At 43.6% G+C, this 23,375-nt stretch overlaps 1 protein-coding gene across 1 annotated transcript in view; it reads left to right on the forward strand.

Moving 5' to 3' along the window:
- CHCHD3 (coiled-coil-helix-coiled-coil-helix domain containing 3) overlaps positions 1-23,375 on the forward strand; it is a gene marked incomplete at its 5' end in the record, with an annotated part of 295,128 nt that overhangs the window by 270,741 nt on the left and 1,012 nt on the right. Inside the window, one exon of the mRNA XM_010831751.1 lies at positions 9,461-9,596. Within this exon, the coding sequence (XP_010830053.1) occupies positions 9,461-9,596 (136 nt within the window). The remainder of the gene's footprint in view (positions 1-9,460; positions 9,597-23,375) is intronic.

A 23,375-nucleotide genomic window follows, 5' to 3' on the forward strand; every position in this document is an offset into this window, starting at 1 on the left:
TTCATGGCAGATAGATGGGAAAACAGTGGAAACAGTGGCTGACTTTATATTTTTGGGCTCCAAAATCACTGCAGATGGTGATTGCAGCCATGAAATTAAAAGATGCTTACTCCTTGGAAGGGAAGTTATGGGCAACCTAGACAGCATATTCAAAAGCAGAGACATTACTTTGCCAACAAAGGTTCATCTAGTCAAGGCTATGGTTTTTCCAGTAGTCATGTATGGATGTGAGAGTTGGACTATAAAGAAAGCTGAGTGCTGAAGAATTGATGCTTTTGAACTGTGGTGTTGGAGAAGACTCTTGAGAGTCCCTTGGACTGCAAGGGGATCCAACCAGTCCATCCTAAAGATCAGTCCTGGGTGTTCTTTGGAAGGACTGATGTTGAAGCTGAAACTCCAGTGTTTTGGCCACCTGATGCAAAGAGCTGACTCATTTGAAAAGATCCTGATGCTGGGAAAGATTGAGGGCAGGAGGAGAAGGGGACGACAGAGAATGAGATGGTTGGATGGCATCACCAACTCAATGGACATGGGTTTGGATAGACTCTGGCAGTTGGTGATGGACAGGGAGGCCTGGTGTGCTGCAGTCCATGGGGTCCCGAAGAGTCAGACACGACTGAGTGACTGAACTTAGCTGAACTGAAGCCATGTGTGTGTTGCCCTTCTTTATGTCCACATCTATCAGGTACCGCATCCTTGCTTCCCAGTGCCTCTGTTCCTGCCTGTCCTTATAGCTGGACACAGCTCCACTGGCCTCCCAGCCTGGATGCTTCCCACTTTCATCCATCTGTTTTATTCACATCCGGTCAGCTTTCTAAGAGAGCACCTTTGTAAATGTATTCTCTCATTTAGAAAGGTTGGTGGCTTGTCTTCCCCTGCAGAACAGAATCTAAGTATCTTCTGCCTTGTCAGAAGACCATCCGCATCCCAGTGCCTCCCTTTTCAGCACCACCTCACCTCTGCCAGCCTCCCTGCAACCTGATCCCCTGGACATGCCCAGTTTGACTGAGACCTGGGCCTTGGCTCACGTGGACCTTTTACGTGTCCTCTTGCTGTTTTACCCTTCATTGATGGTAAGACTTCCAAGACCCTGTCTCCTCTCCTCCATGGACTCCGTAGATTACCCTCAGCTACTTCCTCAGGACAGCTGTAGCACTTCCTGATGTACACTCTGACCCTGGACCCACCTGTGAGCTTTATGAGGGTGTTTCTTTTACAGATATGAATATTTTTCCCTCTTTGTGTTTCTGCACATGTTTACCTCCCCCTTCACCTGATGTCCAGGTGACATTTTTCTGCCTGGCCATTTCCTGGAGGTTTGCTGGCATGGCCTAGGGCGCCCTCTTTGGGATTTCCCTCTTGCCATGGGCAGACCCTCAGCCTCCTCCCCTACAGATTGTCACCAGGACAGGAAACAGACAGAAGGCCCAGCTCTAGCCCTCTTTCCACTCCTCATTATTAGCACTCTGACACTTTGGGGGCTTCCCTGATAGCTCAGTTGGTAAAGAATCTGCCCACAATGCAGGAGACCCCGCTTCAATTCCTGGGTCAGGAAGATACCCTGCAGAAGGGCTAGGCTACCCACTCCAGTATTCTCGTGCTTCTGTTGTGGCTCAGCTGGTACAGAATCCACCTGCAGTGCGGGAGACCTGGGTTCGATCCATGGGTTAGGATGATCCCCTGGAGAAGGGAAAGGCTACCCACTCCAGTATTCTGGCCTGGAGAATTCCATGGACAGTATAGTCCGTGGGGTCTCACAAAGAGTTGGACACGACTGAGTGACTTTCACTTAGGGCAGATCAGTGTGGATAATTTTATCCTTTACTTGTCACTGCAGTAAATACATTTGCAGTTCTTTCAGTTAAAGAGAGTCAGACACATTCCTCCCTGGGTGTACCTAGTATTTGGATCTTGCTTTCAAAATGTTGGTGAAAAGAAGAGTATCACCTAAATGTAATATAACACGCTCTCTCATTACAGACTTAAAATTTGATCTTAATCCAGTTTTTTAGACTGTGTCACAGTCACTGAGATACATGGTGGTTTTGAAATGTTTTAAATTAAGCTGTTCTTGAGTTACATTACTAGTAAAAGCACTCTCAGATTTGATCACCGCAGGGAAGAGGTAAGGGTACGGGCATGTAGTTTTATGCTTGGGTAACTCAAATGGAATTTCACCAAACATCTCACCCCCCAGTCACTCCTCAACTGAGAAAGGAGCATAGACAATTCATCCCAGAGGGTAATGCTTTTTGAAAAATTATAAGTGCCTAAAAATAGGGGCCTAACATGAAAGTGTGTGCTTGACCATATTTCTGCACAGGCTGCTGGTATCACACTGCTCAACTGGAAGATGCTCTGATTCTGTGCTACTACAATAGTTAGATTGCATTGATGAAAATGAGATAATAAATCCTATGAAATAAGTATTGCTCCATATATGGAAGGATTACCTCTGGGACGTTGTGTCTGGTGTTCAACTTGATCTTGGCATGTCTTCGTCTCATTTCAAGTGTCCTCTGTCAGGAAAAACCCACTAGATTTGCCAGCACTGGTGCCGTCCCCTTGGCTGTGCAGGGGACAGCCACATCGGCTGGATCCAGCTCTTCCTCTCCTAAGCCTGAGGACTTGAGCAGGAAGGATGCATGGTGAACCCTTCCAGAGTTTGGAAACAAATGCCTGTTTGTTCCAGCCCCGTAGGCTGGAACTTGCAGCCCCCCCTTTCCCTTATCCTTCCTCACAGGTGGGTTAGCTGCTCAGCCTGTCCCTCTGCTCTCTCTCCATCTGGACTGTTCTGGCCCATAATGCCTTCCCTTTCTTCTCCAGGAGTCCCCTCAGATTCTGGAAGGTTCTTCCCCATCTTATTGCAGCTCCTCCTACCTCCCTCCTGCCTCCAGATCTGGGCCTTGCTCTAGGACCAGTTTATCCAGTCTTCTCCTTCCTGGCCGTACGAAGTAGTAAAGCAGTAGAGTGGTTGCAGAAGTGTTAGTCACTCAGTCATGCTCGACTCTTTGCAACTCCATGGTCTGCAGCCCACCAGACTCCTCTGTCCATGGGATTCTCCAGGCAGGGACACTGGAGTGGGTTGCCATTTCCTTCTCCGTGGTTGCAGAAGGCAGTCCCTAAGTAGGGAATATGATGAAGGCTGAGTAATTTTGAAAGTTATCACCACCGCCCTCCTACCAAGACAAAGCAACTGGAAACTTGTCTCAACATTTGTTTATTGTTGACAGGTCTGAAACCGGGCTCCTGGCCTCTGGTTATTTACAGGGGATCCCCTACTTAACTCAGAATTCATAAGCTCTTACTGTACGTGGCTACTCCCAGCTCTCCAAACCACGTCTGTGCTGGCAGATGTCATGAACATAAGCACTAAACTTTGCTCTCAGAGAAAGCAGAAGCATCCAGAAGGCTTGGAGTCACCAGACTGTGGGTGTATTCGTATCTCCACGGTGTGAGGAGGTCTGTTCTCTCCATCTCGGGGCCTTATCTCTATATTCCAGGTGCTATGGACAGATCTTACTGCTGGCTTGAAAGTTACTTCAAGAGAACCCAAAGGCAGCCCTCACTTGCTATTCACTGGTGATGGATGTCCACTTGTCTGGAACACTATTCAGTTTCTGTTCCGTTCAGAATCAGAGCTCTGTTTAGCATTTTGTTTACAACTTATTGTTCTCACTGTAAGACTCTGTGTGCACGTTTGTCTCCTGTGCTGCCAACCCCGCCCCCTCCCCGCCCCCAGTTTGGGAGTCAGTGGAAGGCAAGGAGCGTGTCTTATTCAACACCTACCATGGTGAGTGGCATGTAATGCATGCTTGATAAATGTGGCTCAATGTTTGTTGTTGGAGTAACTGAAAGAAATAGCTCTCATATTTTCCATCCTTAGCCCAATTTCAGTGAATATTCTAAAGTAGCAAGATCGGGGAAATGGAAATAACTCACAAAGCCTCCTAGGTAAAATAACTTAATGTAATTTTAATTTGTGTTGGTATGAGTGCAGTGGGCTTCCTAGGTGGTGCAGTTGGTAGAGAATCCACCTGCCAATTCTGGAGATGTAAGAAACACAGGTTTGATCTCTGGGTTGAGAAGACCCCCTGGAGAAGGAAATGGCAACCCACTCCAGTGTTCCTGCCTGGGAAATACCATGGACAGAGGAGACTGGTGAGCTACAATCCACGGGGTCACAAAGTCAGACACGACTGAACATACACACACACACACACGAATTCAAAGTATTATATAGATGCATGTATTTAAAGTAAAAGAAATCCAGGGGCAGTGCATTGTGTATGCTCAATATTAACATTTTCTCAGTTTTCTAATTAAAATTATTATAAAGTCAGATTTTCCATGTTGAGGATGGTGATGATCGTGGTGCTGGTGATGCTTTTCCTGGCCTTAAAGCCTTATTGAGATATTTCAAATAAAAGTCGTTTGGTGTGTGTTAAGATGACTTGGTCTCATTTACACACTGATGAAGTCTTTGGAGATTTAGATTTAACATTTGGTCCTGGAGTGTCTTCATTCCACAGCTTGTAGGTTTTTTGATGGGACAGAGAAAAATTTTTTGATGAGGTGATAGACAAACATCATAGCTAGTGTTCATTTTGTAAAATAACTATTTTTAAAAGTCTTTTTATTTTACTTTTTAAGATTTTATAGCGAAATGTAGATGAAGACAAACTGAAGTAGAGAAAGCAAGCAGCTTTTGGAGATGTTAAGCTGCTTCCAAACTGTAATTGTGGAAATTTGATTACAGCTCAGATAGAAACATCATTAATAAAGATGGTTAGCAGTTATTAAGAATGTCAGAAAAGCTTGAAATTGAGTTGTTTTTCAGATCTTGCATTGTTAGAGGCTGTTTACATTTTATTCTGAAAACGATTGTAATTTAAAGTAAAATTAGAAATGAAAAAACTTAATAAAAGATAATGAATACATTTGAGATAAATACTTCCTTTATATTACATTTATGATAGCTTTATGACACATGATAAGAGAAATTAGTGAATTACTAAATATTGGCAAGATGCTTGGCAGTTTTAGTTTTGTGTTGTGAAAGAAAAGCAGAAAGACCCTGGACTTAACAATCTAGTGAAACGTTTTTAGCACAGAGTTACAGTTAGAGCTTTTGCATTGTGTTGCAGAAGTTAGAACTCAGCGTTTCCCTCCCCGGATGTGTCATGTACCTGCTTTTAATGTAATAGGTAATCGTTTTATGAGACCACCAGATCCCGCAAAGGATGCATGGTTGCTACCCTGGTATCCATTCTCGTATTCACCCTCCACTTAGAATGGTTTTTGTGTTCCTGAGAGCTTCAGAAGTTGTGCCTGCTCACTATTATATGACTTCTTGAGCCTTCTAAGTGGTGTGAGGAGGGCTATCTCCATATTTTTTTCCCTTCTCTGAAATTACCTCATAATCCTTGGTTTATATTAGAACTGAAAAGATGCGTAAGTAGTTTCCTTGAAATAGAAAGCTCAGACCCACATCAAAGAAGTTTCTAAGATATGAAAGTAGGAAAGGCAGCAGCCAAATCAACAGATAGCTCTAAAACAGACGACCAGGTAGAAACGTATTATACCAGAGCCTTAAGAAGAGCGTTCTGAATACGGCTTGTTTGTCTCAACTTCATTTTTACCAAAGTATCTTCATTTCTCTTTGACCAGTTAATTCCCAAGTTACAGGAAACTCTTTGAAGGAAATGATCAGAAACAGTAGTGATAATTTTTGTCCATCACCATGATATTTTAAGAACTTAGCCTTAATTGGGATTCCCTCCCCCTGAAGTTTCTACAATGGATCTGTCATTGTTATAAGAAAAATACTTGGATGTATTTTCTAAGCTACCTTTTCAATGAATATTAGTGTTTGTTAAACATTAGCAAGAAAAAATCGATATGTTACTGGCTATAGACTACCTACCAGAGTGCTTCTGTGGCTTTTGTTCTTTATCCAGATATTTGGTCTCTAGTTCTGCCACTGGATGCTATGAGTGAGGTCCTTGGCCTGAAGTGCCACCGCGGGGTGAAGAGGGGTGGGGATGGGGATGGAGAGGGCTTGGCCCCAGCTTCTCGTGCTGGTGAGAAAGAGGGAAGAGACAGGGAACAGACTGGGAGTGGACTAGAGAGCACAGAGGGACAGAAGGGGTAGACAGACAGATGTACAGGCGGTGGAATCCATCAGAAGTCCCCAGTAATTTCAGGTTCACTCAACTGGATTTTTTTTTTTTTTTTTTTTTTGAGTAATATATGTTTCCATGTATCAACTTTATTCCACCAATTCCTTTTTGCTAAGTATGTTTTTGGATAACTATTCTCTCTCTCACTTCTTTTTTTATAGTTTTGAGTTCTCCAAATATTTCATCTTTCTCTTTTGTTGTTCACTGTTTATTTTTGTTAATCTTTTCATACCAAGAAATTAAATTGTTTAAATGTCTCTTGCAGCTAAGATTTAATTTTCCTTCTTGGGTATCTTGAAATTCTGCCTTGTGTTATTTTTACCTAATAGTGGCTTTTTCCATAAGCAGGAATGGAAGCAGTCAATAAAAATCAATTGCTGACTCAATGACTCTATGGAGGGTTTACCATAATGCATATTGGAAATGACTTTCAAACCCTTTTCCTGAATGGAAGGTGCCATGCTTGGGTTTTATGGCCTTCTAATGTTAGATAGTAATCTCGTTTAGCATTTTCCCAAAGTGAAAACAGTGCATTAGGGCAGCGTAACAAGCATTGCAGATCAATACAGAGACAGAGCTTTGCCCTTACAGGTTAATCCAAGCAAAATATACCAGAGCCTAGTCCAGGAACTGGAAGATAATTACGCTGATTCCCATCCTCTCTTTCCCCCAGTCTGTCATCTAATCATCAATACAGGCTGACATGTATACAGAAAGGGTTTCAGAAAATGTCTGCATTTGCACGTGCACACACACACACTCTCACACAGACCTAACTACCACACAGGAAATCGAGGGCCCTGGAAGTGAGTAGTATTGATTTCTGGTGACAAAAGTATGTTTTGACACCTTGCAAATCATAAATAACTCATGGACTTTAACTTGCAGGAGTAATAGCTGAACCCAAGATAAAATGCTTACTTACACCTTAAATAACCCCATTCTGAGGAGCCCATAGTGTTTGATGAATGAATCCTATTGTGAATAGTCTTTTTAGAAGGGAAAAGTACTCTAGCATCTTCCTGTGATGAGCCGTATGTGGCAACTCATTCTTTTCGGTCTTTCACTGCATGTTAATGGGGAGGGTGCTTCTAGCCTTCTCTCCCATCTCCCTTCCCCTGTTTTAAATCCAAGGTATATGGGAGGGATGTTGGTTCTCAGCACCCGGATGAAATGTAACCCTGCTTCCTCTTCAGCTGTTAGAAGCATTAGTGTTACATGTGCTTGTCTCAGCTCACCTGATGCTTAATCCTATTTTATTATTTGTTCAGATGTGTGTCTTGCTGTAATCAGTCAGTCGTGTCTGTGCTTCTACCCTTTGAAGCACAGCTGACTCCTTTTAGATACTGATGTTCATGGTAGGGGATTAGGGAAATCCGTGTCCAGAGACATTCACAGACATCTGAACTTGAGAATCTTAAAGCTAGGATGGGATTGGATTTAAATTCTGTTCTTGGGTATTTGGCAAAACAGTAAGGTAATGAATGAGAAAGTACAATGTTATCTCTCTGTCTTCTTTTTCAGAGGGTAGTAAGAAGTAAATTCCCTTAGGGGCCAGTAACGTGGTTTGCATTTCAGTTTTCTATTCTAACTATATATATATATTAGCTTAGTGTTGGATAAAAGTAATGAGGAGACAAATCTTCACCCAGGGGTTTCCTTATTGATGAGAAATATTTCTCCTGTGTTCTCTAGGGGTATTTTAGAACCCATCAAATTTAAAATAATGCTATTTTCAAGATTACTATGGAAATAACAAATTTACATTTCAAGAAAAGAACTGGTAAGAAAGTCTAGAACCTTTTGTATTAAACAAAACTATTAAAAAAAAACAGACTCCCTAGATTAAAGTGATAATAATATATATTTTTTCTGTGTATTTATTCCTTATAATCCAAGTTCCTCTACCATTTTTACAAGAGTATTTCAGTTTTGTTTGTATAATCCATTTGGTATATTTTATTGTTACCATTTTTCAAGTGTATATTGTCAGCTTTTTGGAAGCATTATGTTCTGCATATTCACTGAAAGCACTCTAAAATCTTGAGGTTTGTAAGTATAATTAGTAAAATTTTAGCTCAGGAAATGAAAAAAATTTTCTGTCCACTCATTTGTATTCTGAACAATTTATTGCATGCCTTCTATAAGAGGGATCCATGTCAATAGCTGAGATCACAGAGAAAATAAGATGCAGTCCTTACCTGGGATTTGCATGCTAGTAAGTCACAGTCGACTGTAGTACAGTCAGTGTTCAGTACACGGTGAAAGAGTTAATACAGGCGAGAGGTCATCATAAAGGGAATGACGGACTCTACTGTGGATGGAGAGAGCTAGTGAAAGCCGTATAGAGGTTACACTTCAGTACTTAGCTCAAGTGTTAGAAGATGGGTAGGTGTTTTCCTAGAGAAGGAAATGGCAACCGACTCCAGTATTCTTCCCTAGAGAATCCCATGGACAGAGGAGCCTGGCAGGCTACAGTCCATGGGATCGTGAGAGTCGGACTCGACTTAGCAACTAAACCAGGTGTTTTCCAGATACATAGAAAAGGGTGAGGCTTGAGTGCAGAGCATTTCCAAAGTCAAGAGCAATGGAGCAAAGACATGAAGAGATGTGGAAGAACCAAAGACATGAAGGAATGTGGTCAGGCTGCAGCTTGTACAGGGTGGGAACTGAGGCGAAAAAGTAGACAGGAACCTGATCCCAACGACCTGCCTGTTGACCATGTATTTCATTTGGAATGCAGATGCTGTCTAGACTTGGCTGTGAGAAAGAACCTTTTGGGAGAGTAGGAGTAGAGGGTGAAAGCTAAGAGACAAGACCAGAGATTCATGGCTTGAATCCAGGATATAAATGATTAAGAATTAATATAAGAACAGTGAGTATGGAGAAAGGACTGGACTGCAGGATCTCCAGCTCTGTGACCCACTGGAGGTGGGAGCGGAAGAGAACATAGGCTCCCAGGTTGCCGACCCAGCTGCTGGGCTGCAGTGTAACTGACTCCATTCATGCAGTCACGTTTTGGATTGGGTGGCAATGCTTCTCTGTCCAGAGAGCCTCATGGGGGTGTCAGTTAATAGAATGAATTTCATGGTAGTCACTTATCTTGTAGAATATCTTTCTTAAAAGGTCAAAGAAAATTATTTCTCTTAAAGTTTTTTTTTTAATTATTATCTTTTCATTTGCAACATTTGTATATTGATGCTTTACGTATTTTTTAGCCTTGATCTTCATTCAGGTTGAAGCCCATTTGTCTCAGTGGTACCTGTTTTTGTTTCCAGGAGGTATGAGTATCACCCCGTCTGTGCTGATCTGCAGGCCCAGATTCTCCAGTGTTACCGCCAGAACACGCAGCAGACCCTCAGCTGCTCGGCTTTGGCCAGCCAGTACATGCGCTGCGTCAATCAGGCCAAACAGGTGGGTGTACGAAGCAAGCTACCGGGGGCGCCGGAGGAATAGAAGGACTGCCATCCAGGGCACTGGGAAGGCCTCGGTAGGTTAATGTGGGTGACAAGCTCTGTGCGGTCAAGAGTTGATTAAGCTTTCATCCAGATGGTGGTAAGAAGAGTCCATAGTATCCTTGTGTTCCACTTGCAGAAAAAAAAAGACTTTACTTAAATAATACTTTTTCTAGTTGCCCTGAACTTTTGTCCTCTACACTGTAATTGTGTCGTCAAGGTCATTGCCCCATATTCTGGGCCAGTAGTCAAAGCCAGCAAAGAGGAAGGATACACATTAAGGGGCCAACAGCTTCAAGCTCGTAAACACGTAGCCGTCATGCCGATGGAGAAGGCGCTGGTGCCCACTCCAGTGCTCCTGCCTGGAAAACCCATGGACGGAGGAGCCTGGTGGGAGGCCGCAGTCCATGGGGTCGCTAAGAGTCGAACACGACTGAGTGACTTCACTTTCACTTTTCACTTTGCTGCATTGGAGAAGGAAATGGCAACCCACTCCAGTGTTCTTGCCTGGAGAATCCCAGGGACGGGGGAGCCTGGTGGGCTGCCGTCTGTGGGGTCGCACAGAGTCGGACACGACTGAAGCGACTTAGCAGCAGTCATGCCGAAAGCCTGGTTTAAAAAAACAAAAGGCAGACATAAAACTGAAACAACCCCTCCGTCAAATGCACGCACCTCTCCGTCTTCTGCCAGTTGGTAGAGTCCACTCAGTTGGCAGGAAAAGAGAGGCCAGAGATGGGCTTAGGAAGCAGTTCCCATTGCTTCTGTGTACCATAGCCATATGCTTCGTATGATCTTTCATAGCAGAATAATGGGAGGATCACAGGACGTGTGTTCTCCCTAATTTATGTACTTTAGAAAGCCAATGATAAACCCTGAAGCAAATTAACAATTCTGGCAGGTCACATAATTGCCTATCATTTAACTGATTTAACAGTTGGATATAGGTGGTTCTGAGAGATGAAAATTGTTGGAAACTGTGGTTCTTTCTGCTGACAAACTCCCTAGAGTTGACCTTGTAACCCAACTAAATCTAGTGTTTGAGTTGCACAGCATGCCTTCCTGCAGTCTAATTTGCTGTAGTTATGATAATGCCAGTTAGTATAAATTTCTAACATGCTGGAAATATGGGAGGGTCAGTATTGTCTGGATAGCTGGAAAATAACAGCAAAACTAGTGTAAAAAACTGGAACCAAGATTTATTAAAAGCCTGTGTTGTCATTAAAGATCTTGTGGCTTGAGGCTTTTATCTGTTCTGCTCCTGTGGCGCTTGTCTGACTATCCATAGTGTGCCAGAAATTCCTTTCTTTCAAGGTTTTTGGTAGAAGCAATGTTGCTAATGTTAAGTTCATTTTATTAATTAAAAATAGCTTCTGATATGCTCTTAACAATCTCCAACCATCTATATCAGTACTGACTAAAGCACATGGAACCTGTAAGTTGGATTCATGGATTTTTCTAGCTTGATGTAGGTGCTGTATCCAGGTGATGGTGGTAGTCAGTGCAGAGAATGGCGGGGCAAAGTGTATATTTCGACACCGGTGTCTTGTAACACAGGTGCCCATGTCCACGATGTGATCTGTAGCATCACTGAAGCAGTGCCTGCAATGGCGTCCAGAGTGTTGACTCCGTCCTGATTGTCTGGGTTGTGTTGAACTGTGTACACACCACCTGGTGAGATCAGTAGCCCACATTCATAGAGTAAAACAAAATTAACTTGTGACAAAATCAAATATACCACATGGTACAGCAGAGGGTTTGAACTGGGCAAATCTGGGTTTGTATCCAGGCCCTGTTTTTTACTGGCTCTGTAGCCCTGAGCCTTGTGAAGTGAGGTCATATCATTTACAGTGTTGTGAGGATTCCATTTCTGTAGAATATTCAGGAAGTCTAACGTTTTTCCTTTCTTGCCTCAACTGTGCCAAAACCAACTTATTGGCCAAAAGCAGCAAATCACTACTAGTGATTCCTAAGGGGACCTCCCGTCCTCCCCACCCCTCTCCTCTGCAGTGTAATATAATGCTATTTTCAGTGAGTGTGTTTCTGGTGCCTGTTGTTTTCACAGCTGTTATATTCGAGTATTAGAATTGGAGTATATAACACTAGGTAGTATTAAAATGATATGTCCACAAAACCTTTTAAACCTAAGATGAGCGGCATTGAAATGGGAAGTACCGGTAACACCCTGTATGTCTATAGATTTAGATTTCAAGGTCATTTCACATCCATTCTCTTATTTGTTTTTTTATGACAACTTGAGATGTAAATAGAGATGGTTTTATTTTCACCATTTTACAGTTGAGAGAATTGAGACCCAGGGAAGCCATGATGGTAAATTTAACAACTAGACCAAGACAGAGCCTGCCATAAAACAACACATTTAAAAATAGTGTTTGGCTTTTGAGTTGGGTGTGTGGAGAGACATCCAGGAACACAGAAATAAGGTGGTGAGGGAAGGACAATAACGAAGGAAGTGAAAGGGGAAAACCTGAAGACTGAATGAAGTCCTCTTTGAGACTGAAAGTAACAAATAGAGGGGTGGGGCTGTGACGACGAAAGCCAAAGGTGCAGTTGAGCGCTGTCCCGTTTTAAGGCCATGCCAGAATGGCCAGTGTTTCCTGAGCGCTCACTTTCCCACCAACACCACGTTTTCCCATGTGTGTGAAGTTAGCCTGACTTTGTGACCCCCGTTCTGCGCCTGTTGTTGGAGACTTTGGGCAGGATACCTGGTCCCGACCCTTCATTTGTGGTTACAGTTCCTGACCAGTCAACACCTCTTCTTACATTTCCTTGTTAAATCCAAAGAACAAGTTGAACATGCTAAGATACTAAACATAACAGCAACCCATTAGGTCATGTTGTCCATTTCCTGTGCAGCACAAGTGTTTTCCCCTTGGAATACTTCCAATAGCCAAATCCACTCCACTTTTAAATGACTCATAAGATTGGGCTTTCACTGGTTCCCTTGGGGCATTGTTCTCCAGACTAATAGATTTCACTGATAAGAAAATTTCCGGATATTCCTTAGCCTTACTTTTTGTTTCTTATTCATCCACTTAATTCACATCAGTCTTTCTTCAGCTAGTCTTAAACAATTCCTCATGGTCAAGACGAGACATTTTAGACCATTACTTCCAATATATTAAGTTATGTTTTCTTCATAATGGTAAAGAGATATTAAATTGCTGTAATTATTACTGCTAAGACCTAAAAGCTACTGGCTAGCTTTATGAAATCCAGCATTTAAAAATATAGGAGGACATTGATTGATAGACTTCTGTGTCTTTCATTTCTCATATCTGCTTAGCCTCATAGCTTTTTGTTTTTTTTTAAGCCTTAGAGCGTTCTATAAACTCTTCAAGATTGAATTACCTGTTCTTACCGGCAAAGCCTGATTCACATTCACTCTTGCTTTCACGTACCTTACAGGAGAATGGGAGGGAGGGGCAGCGGGAAGCCAGTAGTCCTGGCCCACTAGTGGGCCAAAACGTGCCCAAGTCCCGCTTACACAGCGGGTGTGTAGAACGGGCCTGCTCCCCAGCCTGCACTGCCCTGCTCCCTGGGACCCCCTTCATTGCCCCTCAGTTTATTTGCAGAATGTAGCAGCTTAGCGGGTAGCAATTCTAAGCTTTCCAGCTCTTTCCCAGCCCTGCTGCTATTGACAGAAAGGTACAGAAGCTGGCTCGATTCTTGAACATCCTGTGCTCACCGGAGCAGGAAGTTTATGGGGACTGCTGGAACACTCCACTCTAGTCACAGTGACCTGGGCTTCAGTTTCTCCTTTGGTGAATTAAGGATTTGAGCTCAGTGGTCCACTAAGGCCTCGTAGCTCTTATGTATTCCATGTCTGAGAGCAAGCGGCCAAGCACACGAGTGCCCAGGCTCCTGAGCACCTTTGCAGTGAGAGACACAGGCTCTTTGGCACAAGCAGCGTCTCTGCTTCAGTGACTTCCAGCATTCGTGCCTTTACTTCTTAGATTTTGCTATCAGCCTTGAGCTTCCCCTCTGGAAGGAGAGCCATGCTTCTGATTGGTCCGTGTGTTGACTGGTCCTTCGCTAAAGCAGGTACTCCTGGCAGCCCCGAGGAAGCCAGGGTAGCAGAATGAACTGGGAGGGGGCAAAAAGAGTCTCACAGTTTCTCCAAAGTCAGTGGAGTGAATAATGGTGCTCTCAGCGCTGCCTGGCAGAATGGAGCCCCCCGACTAGTAAGCTGCATTGGAGAAAGCAGGCTACATCCCTCAGCTGGCCCCAGGCTTCTCTGCCCTGGGCTGGCTTCCACCCCATGCACCATGGACCGTGGGTGGTAAGGGATTGTGGAAACAGAGCAGGAAGCCGGCTCAGGAGAGCCAAGGAAAGACCAGACTGGAAATAAAGGCCTGACCCAGGAGAGGCCCATGGGCCAGAGGTGAGCGAGGAGGCTGGAGTCAGATGGTGGAGGCTAGACAGAACTCCTGAACTGGAGCCAAGATTTAAATCAACAAGTGGGTAGTGGGGCGGTGACCAGGCAAGCAGCTCAGCTACAGGAAGGACTGAAATGAGGACATCTTATCAGTGAGTCAGCCCCGCTCTCACTTAGGCCTTTGTGCTTCCGCTGACCTCTTTGAGGAGATCAGAAAGTTATTTGACCTGATAAATGAAGCCAGATCCTAATATGAAGTGACTCTGTTCCAAGACTAGTGTACCTGATTCTTTGTTTTGAAAATATAAGCAACACCCCAGTCTGTGGTTGTCCTCAACATAGAAGACCTCAAGATCAGTGCCTGTAGAGGAATTTGCCATGGCACGACGTGTCGGTGTTCTTGAGAACAGTGGATTTATCTCCCCTTGTACTTGGATTTACACTAGATCAGGGATCGAGGACATACATCCCTGTTATTTGAGTATGAAGAGCACCTGAAACCATATCAGTAGCTTTCACTTTAGAAATCAGAATTCTTGGAAGAAAAACCTAGTGTTCAGAGCAAGTTGTGTTTTATCGTTGTTTTAAGATGAGCTATAAATTACATGCAAATGGTTTCATAGACTCAAGCTGTTAGAGCTCAAAGGACATAGAAATCACATAACCTAATCACATCTCTTAACTTGGAAAAATTAGCACCCCAAGGGTTTCAGAGGTCTGTAGATGGGACAGAGTCCAAACCAGAATGACTTGATAATGCCAGACTCAGTACGCTGTTCCCTGTAATGTCAGATCACAGACATGGATGATCAGAATCACTGGGGGAATGTCTTTAAAATGCACGTGCCTGGTCCATCCCCAAGAATCTGAGGTGGGACCTGAACATCTGAACTCCCAACAGATTCCTCATGTGCCCATGGAGTCTGAGAACCATAGCTCTAGAGCCCCATTGGCCTGAACCACGTGAGAGGTCTTTAGCCTCAGAGATCTTGCCAAGTCTGACTCCCCACTCTCAGGAGAGGCAGAGCTGCCAGTCACAGCCTCCTGGGTCTGAGCCACCTGCAGCAGTCTCATCAGACTGACTAGCTCCGTTCTCAGCCTCAGCAATAAATCAGATGTCTTAGAGGTCAGGAGCCTCTGAAAAAGAAGTGCCTTTCTCCCATCCTCTTGCCCCACTGCAGCTGTGCCTGTGCGCTAAGTTGCTTCACTTGTGTCTGACTCTCTGCGACCCTATGGACTGTAGCCCACCAGGCTCCTCTGTCCATGGGATTCTTCAGGCAAGAATACTGGAGTGGATTGCCATGTTCTCCTCCAGGGGATCTTCCCAATCCAGGGGTGGAATCCAAGTCTCATTATGTCACCTGTGTTGGCAGGCGGGTTCTTTACCACCTGGGAAGCCATTGCAGCTAGAGGTCCTGCCAAATGGGGAGCCACATCCGGTTTTCCTGGGCGGGAGGGAGGAAAGGGCACCCAGGCGAGGTAACAGCCCCCTGGCCAGCTCACACTTGTGACTGGACCCTTCCTTGGCTCTGCTGCTCCCAGGTACCCGCTCCCCTCCCCTGACCCACATCAGAGACCCTCTCCTTAGGCTGTTGCTTCCAGTGCACACACATGCCCACCTTCAGGGAGCACCAAGATAAACCAGAAAGGTTCACCTCCTGAGAAGGCTTTAAAAGGGAGCCTGCTCTTATTGTGTCTGAAGGCTTGTTTATCATCACCACCTAATGACGTTAGTCTTGGGGCTTCCCTCATAGCTCAGTTGGTAAAGAATCCACCTGCAATGTAGGAGACTCCGCTTCGATTCCTGGGTCAGGAAGATCCTCTGGAGAAGGGAAAGGCTACCCGCTCCAGTATTCTTGGGCTTCCCTTTTGGCTCAGCTGGTAAAGAATCCGCTTGCAATGTGGGGGACCTGGGTTCAATCCTTGGGTTGGGAAGATCCCCTGGAGAAGGGAAAGGCTACCCACTCCAGTATTCTGGCCTGGAGACTTCCATGGACTGTATAGTCCACGGGGTCGCAAAGAATTGGATACGACTGAGCGACTTTCATTCACTCACAATGAGGTTTCTTAATCACCTAATGGGCCATTTATCCTGAGGAGGACGCATGGGCATTGAGGAGGGCATTCCCATCCTTCCATGGGACACCCCTTCAGATTTGGAGTCATGTCAAAGCAAATGAAATTCCAAAGTTTAGATTTCCTACTCCAGCCTCTTCTGTCACAGGAGTCCTTTTCTAAAGCACCTTTTGAAAGTAATAGTTGCTTTATGACATTTTCTTAAAAAAAAAAAAAATCTGGTTTTAATAGAAGAAATATTACTGTGGTAATAGACTAATAGACTCTTATTTTTCTTAATAGGCACTTCTTTTCTAGTGTTTATGCCTCAAGAGTTAGAAGTGCAGTATGTTAGTGTTTTGTCTGTTATTACAGCAGGTTGTATAAACAGTTAATTACTTGTAACTTAATGTGAATATCACACAGAGAGCATTTGTCATAAGAAGAGATGAAACTAGACCCAGGCATAAAAAAATTAACCTGCATTTCCTCCAAGAAGGAAGAATAAAGAACAGCACTTGCTGGGGGGAAGAGACAGATACTGAAAACAAAATAAGTTAGCTAATCGGATTTTCAGGTGGCCAGGAATAGTACTTGGCACACAGACAAGGCATGCTTTGTGCTTCTCATAAATTGAATTTATTGATTACTTTCTCTTACTTCTCACAGTCTTCTCCTCCTGTCTCTCTCACTCCCTGTTCCTCCTCAGAGTTCCATTCTCTTCCGCTTCCCACTTTTCCTGTCCCTCTGTAGTGAAAACTCAGGTTTGTCAGGACACGTTTCTGTTTCCAGGTAAACCTTTCCCTGGTAAGCCTTCCTTCTTCCATAACCCAGCTTTACTAGGTCTTTTGAAATCCTGGTGAGATTCTGGGTAAGCTCACAGAGACAAGCACTCTGAGTGGTAATTTTTTTTTTTTTTTCCTGGCTGCACTGGGTCTCTGTTGCTGTGCATTGAACTGGCTTCTCATTGCAGTGGCTTCTCTTGTTGCTGAGCACTGGCTCCAGGGTGCTCGGGCTCAGTTGTAGTGGTGCACAGGCCCACTTGCCCAGCGGCACGTGGAATCTTCCCAGACCAGGGATCGAACCTGTGTCCCCCTGCATTGGCAGGTGGATTCCTAACCACTGGGCCACCAGGAAAGTCTGGTATCTTTTTTTTTTTTTTTTTTTTCCCCATAAAGACCAGGAACAGTACTTTTATTGTCAGGATAGTTGTGAGTAACCCAGGGTTACCGTAATTCCTCTTACATATATGGAGAGGACCAGTTGCTCACATGCTGCTAGTGGTGGCCCACCCCTCCAAGAAAGCAGTTGATGAGATCACTATGTAACTAAAATATTTGAGGAAGACCTTTAGATCATCTTAATCAATGGAAATGACATGCGTCCTCTTGTCCCCAGGGGCCCTGCTCCTGTCTGACATGGTGCTTTGCCAGCTTCTTCCTCAGTGGCCGGGATCAGAGAGACTTAGGAAAAGAGCTGTGTTGGGTGCCTGAACCAGTCTCTCCTTTGGGTAATTTACCCAGCTGTTGATAAAGGCGTTTCCGCAGGCCCCACTACGTGAATGATGAGCAAATGCCAGGAATTTCTTTCTCCACATTAAGATTAAGTGTTAGCAGTTCCTTAAATGAAGGAAGCAATTTTTTATAACTTGCAAATCTTTTCCCTCATTCTTTGGGGAATTTCCTATGTTAATTTATGCAGCGTTAAATTTATGCGGAGTTGAAATTCAGCCCAACAGCAGCGACTTAAAAAACCTATACGTGGAAGCTGACTGATACAGACCCTGTCAGGCCTCAGGAGCCCTCCACCCAGAGGTCCTTGCTCCTGGATTGGGACAGGTTTTTATTGCATACTTGTGATACAGTAAAAACACGAAATGTTTTTACCAGTTTGTTCATTGAAAAAAAATTTCAACCTGACATCGTGTCTGTGAATGTCTCTGACAGAAATGAGGTGGTCTTGTACCGCCTCCACCACCCACTGGTGGCAGCCGAGTGCAGTTTGACAGCATGTGTACGTGTAGACCAGCCCTGGACAACACAGCCTCGCCCCCTGTGTCTTCAGGGAGTCGCCTGGGAGTCAGGTGAACGGCCGTGCACTCTTTGAGGATGCAGTTTTTAATACACATAGCAAAGTATTTTGTGACTGGTTACTTCTTTCATGTTTTATATTTGTTCAAAAATGTTCTTTTAGTGTCTTCCTGGTAGACTGGCCCATGATCCTCACACCATCCAAGGCCCAGCTTGTCTCTCTTAAGAGTGTCTGACATTCTTAGCATTACATGACCGGGCTGAAAAATTACCCTTCTGTATTTGGTCAGGGTTACAGGGAGGAGAACAGTAAAAAGGTTCCCTAGACTCTTGCCAATACTTTTAGCAGTTGCTTTCAGTTATATTGTGGTCACTGTGGATCATTTTGTAACACTGGAAAAGAGGTACATGGTCACACGACTGTTGCTATCACTGTGAGACCTGAATTGTAGAATGAGGCACAGCTATGTGGTTTTGAGCAGGCAGGTAACAGATTGTAACCTGCAAAGTGATCATTTTCTTTAGTATCTAAGTGCCCTTGCATAACCTCAGTGTAGATCTCTCTACACTGACTTCCGTTTTGTATTAACAACTAATGTTGTGGCAAGGTTGTCTGTGTATGTGGAGTTTATAGAGCTTCCTGCCTCTATAGTTGGAGAGACTTTCATGGATCAAGTCACAAGGGTGTGAGGATAAATGACAACTGTGGCATTGCCTGGTCTCACTTTTACATGGTAAGTGCTCGATTTTTAAGCTTTCAAACAAATAGAGAGCTCATACTTGAGTGATGGGTTTGAGAGAAGCCTCACGTTCTGGTGTTAATTCTGCAAGACGATTCTCTGCCGAGTGGAGTCTTCCGCTTGATCTGCTTTGTCTTTTCAGTTTTCTCTAGACGCGTCTAGCTTTTCTGATTCACTTCCTCTTTGACTGCATCATTGTTTTTCTGACCATTTCTATATGCGTCCTCTACACACTGCTTAGTCTGCTTTTATATCTTTTGTGCCCTGTGGACATAGGCTTCTTAGAAACCTGCCATCATGGACACTTTAGGATAACCTTTAGGGTACGCTTTTCCCCCTGTGCTCCTATGACCCAGGATGCTTATTTGTCCTCCTCTTCCTTTTCATCCCCTTTATTTCAGCCCCCTTTCTTCATCTCTATCCTTAAATCTTTATCTGTAAAGACCTTTGAGCTCTTTCCCAAGCCTGCAACTTCCCTCTGGACCTTTCCTTCTGGGATGTCTCATCATCGTCTCAGACCCAAAATTAGAGTCATCTTTCTTATTCCCAAAATGACTCCTCTCACTGACTTGCCTGTGTCTTTTGGTCACACCGCCTTTCTCCCTGTCAGTGAGGAGCCCTCATGCCTGAGGTTCCATCACTGCTTTCTCCCCTTTCCGCTGTCTTTTTATCACTGTTTCTTGCTCCCAGCCTGGCTTCATTTCTAATCTGCCTCCTCTTGGTTTTCCTGCCTCCACACACTTCTCCATTGAAGCCGTTGTGTTAAGGATGTCAGGGTAACCTTTCTAAATGACATTTTCCTGTCAAGAAAAAAAAAATTGTTGGATTCCCAGGTTTTTTCAGTGGCCAACAAGGACGAATCCCAGCCTAACATTCACAGGGGGCCCTTTTTATACTCTTTTCCTTGGTGCGTCCGGAAAGTCCGTCCTTTCCTCTAGCCGGGCCTGTCTCTCCTTCATTCTTCATCCCGTGCATAATGGGCTTGTGCCCTCCTCTGAGTCTTTCCCAGTTCTTCCTCACCTCATCCCCCCCCCCTCCAGTCCTTCTGTCTGTGTATTCTGTCCATAGTGGAAGGTCATCGGAGGCGCCTTGCTTGATCACTCCAGCTGCAGAGAGTTACCTCTTCTGAAATAGGCAGCACCGCTCTGCTTTTGAACTAATACCTTCTCTGGAAGAGCACACAAAAAACTGGGAAGTAGGAGAAACGGAAAGTGACTTTGTCCTGTGTACTCTTTGTTCCTGAGTCTTACGCTGTGTACATGTATCATTTATTCAGGAAAAGAAAATGTTAACGTATTTAGCAAATTATTTTTAAAAATAGCAAGTTATTACTCTCTATTATGCCTCTTTCCTCATATCACCTAACTCAGTATAATGAGTGCCTAGTAGGAGCTCAGTTAAGAAGTTGGATACGTGAATAAGTGGCTGGAAGTGTGAGGGATGGAAGGAAGAAGGCATGAACAAATCAGAGGTAATATTGGGCCTGACCGAGCCTCTTCCTCTTGATTAATGTCAAAACTAAAGGAGAAAGGATTCTTCAAAACTAAAGAGTTTTGTCTTCTTGTGAAGTGAAGTGACGTCGCTCAGTCGTGTCTGACTCTTTGCGACCCCATGGACTGCAGCCTACCAGGCTCCTCCGTCCATGGGATTTTCCAGGCAAGAGTACTGGAGTGGGGTGCCATTGCCTTCTCCACAAAACCTAGCCAGGCCTAATTCCATGGCCCCAGCCCTTGCCCTCGGCAATGGTTTACATCCTGAAGTGTGGCTTCTCTCTGGATCCTAGCAAATCCACCTCTTATCGCTTTGTCTCTCAATGAATTTTTGCAATGAGACATCAGAGCCTGAGTTTCATTAGTTTTGGCTGGGCTTGAGTCACGGGAGAGAGCTGAAGGACAGGAGGAAAAAGCAGTGGGAAAAATGTGCCAAGGAATCCCCTTCATAGCCCGCTGGAAAATTTGCTAAATATCTGACCGGTGCTCGCAGTTTCATTGGTCTGATCCTTGGCACAGAGAAGAGAAAGGACAGAAGAACCCGCACCGGCTTGGGTAACAGCTACTGGGGCTCAGCAGATAGCGCCCTTGGGACATGCTGAGGAGTAGCCTCTCCAGAGTCCCTCAATTGTGCCCCTGCCACCCGCCTGTTTGCGGGAAGTTCAAGGAAACAAGAAACGAGAGATTGTAAAGGTCCCTCCAGCCATAGGGGTGAGGACCTCTTACCTTAACCGGAGGTCTTCTGGAATCTGAGACTGGGCCGCGTGAGCTTTCTGCTGAGTTCGGTTTTCACTGTCCCGGTTTCCAGTACGATGGGCCTTCCCCCGCGCTGGGTTTCTTCGCCTTCCGCTTCTAGCACAGGAGCTTCCCTGAGTTGGGCTCCTGCTGTGCTTGGTGTCCTAAAAAGTAGAGACAGTTTATCTCCAGGCCCAGCTAGTTAGAGTTTTAATCTGATCATTAAGAACTTTTGTGTGTTTGTTTAGGATTTTGTATGTAGAAAATCTTAAAAACCCAACCAAGAAAACTGTTAGAATTGATCAACAAATTCAATAAAGTTGCAGAATACAAAATTAACATACAAAAATCAGTAGTGTTTCTATACACTAACAGTGAATTTTCTAAAAAAGAAATTGATCCCATCTATCCCTTGTGGGTTAGCTGGTAAACAATCCGCCTGCAATACAAGAGACCTGAGTTCAATCCTTGGGTTGGGAAAATCCCCTGGAGAAGGGAAAGGCTACCCACTCCAATATTCTGCCCTGGAGAATTCCATGGACTGTATAGTCCTTGGGGACACAGAGAGTCAGACACGACTGAGCAACTTTCACTTCACTTCATAGTAACATTAAAAAACAATACAATGCTTAGGAATATTTTTAACCAAGGAGATCAGAGATCTCTCCTCTGAAAGCTATAAGACATTGATGAAAGGGATCAAAGAAGATACAAATAAATGGAAAGGTATTCACTGATTGGAAGAATTAATGCTTCTAAAATGGCGATACTAACAAATGTCATCTATAGATTTTTTGCAGTCCATATCAAGATTCCAATGGTATTTTTTAATATAAAAATAGGGGGGAAAAGAGAGGGAAAAAAAACACACTTCTAAAAATTTTTGGAACCACAATAGACCATGAATAGCCAAAGGAATCCTGAGAAAGAAGAGCAAAGCAGGAGGTGTCATATCTCCTGATCTCAAACTATACTCTGGAGCTATAATAATTAAAACAGTATGGTGCTATCTATGGTATAGACACATAGACCAGTGAAACAGAATTGAGAGCCCAGAATTAAACCCAAGCACATACAGTCAAATAATGTTTGACAAGGGAGCCAAGAATGTTCAGTGGAGAAAGTCTCTTCAATAAATGGTACTGGGAAAATTGGATATTCATATGTCAAGGAATAAAAACTAGACCCCTGTCATATACCACTCACAAATATTAACTCAAAATTGATTAAAGACTGAAGTAAAAGAAAACATGAACCTCTCAAAAGAAAACATAGGATAAAAAGCTCCATAACATCAGTGTTGATAATTAGTGTTTGGAAATTGTACCTAAAGTACAAGCAACAAAATATACAAGTGGGACTCCATCAAACTAAAAAGCTTGTGTACAACAAAAGAAGCCAACAAAGTGAAAAAAACAACCTAGAGAATGGGAAAGAAATATTTGCAAACCATGTTTCTGATTAGGGTTTAATATCCTATGTATATAAAGAATTCATGCAACTCAGAAGCAAAGAAAAAGATCCAATTAAAAAATGGACAAAGGATCTTAATAGACATTTTTTCAAAGATATATGAATGGCCAACAGATATATGAAAAGATATTCAATATCACTAGTCATCAGGGAAATGCAGATTAAAATTACAATGAGATATTACCTCATACCTGTTAGAATGGCCATCATCAAAGAAACAGGAGATAACAAATACTGCATAAGTGTGGAGAAAAGGGAACCCTTGTGCACTATTGGTGGGATTATTAAATTGGTGTAGTAACTATGGAAAACAGTATGGAGGATTCTAAGAAATTAAAAACAGAACTGTTATATCATCCAACAATTCCACTTCTGGGAATATATCCAAAGGAAAAAAACCCACGAAGTTGAAAAATACATCTACATGTTCATAGTGGGATTATTTATAATGGTCAAAACATGGAAACAACCTGTTTCTATCAGTAGATAATGGATAAAGAAGTTGTGATGCAGTCGAATATTATTCAGCTATCAAAAAACCCAAGGAAATCCTACTGTTTGCTGCAGTGTGGGTGGATGTTGAAGGCATTATGCTAAGGGTAATAAATTTGACAAAGAAAGACAAGTCTGTATGATCTCACTTATATGTCATATCTATAGCAAAAAACAAAACACCAAGCTTGTAGAAAAAGACAAGATTTCTGGTTACAAGAGGTGGCAGGTGTGGGGGGATGTGGCATGGTGGAGGTATTGGAGGAAGGTGGTCAGAGGCACAAACTTCCAGTTATAAGATAAATAAGTACTAGAAATGAGTAACAC

This window comes from Bison bison, unplaced genomic scaffold, assembly GCF_000754665.1.
Source record: "Bison bison bison isolate TAMUID 2011002044 unplaced genomic scaffold, Bison_UMD1.0 scf7180017864530, whole genome shotgun sequence".
Classification (NCBI taxonomy): domain Eukaryota; kingdom Metazoa; phylum Chordata; class Mammalia; order Artiodactyla; family Bovidae; genus Bison; species Bison bison.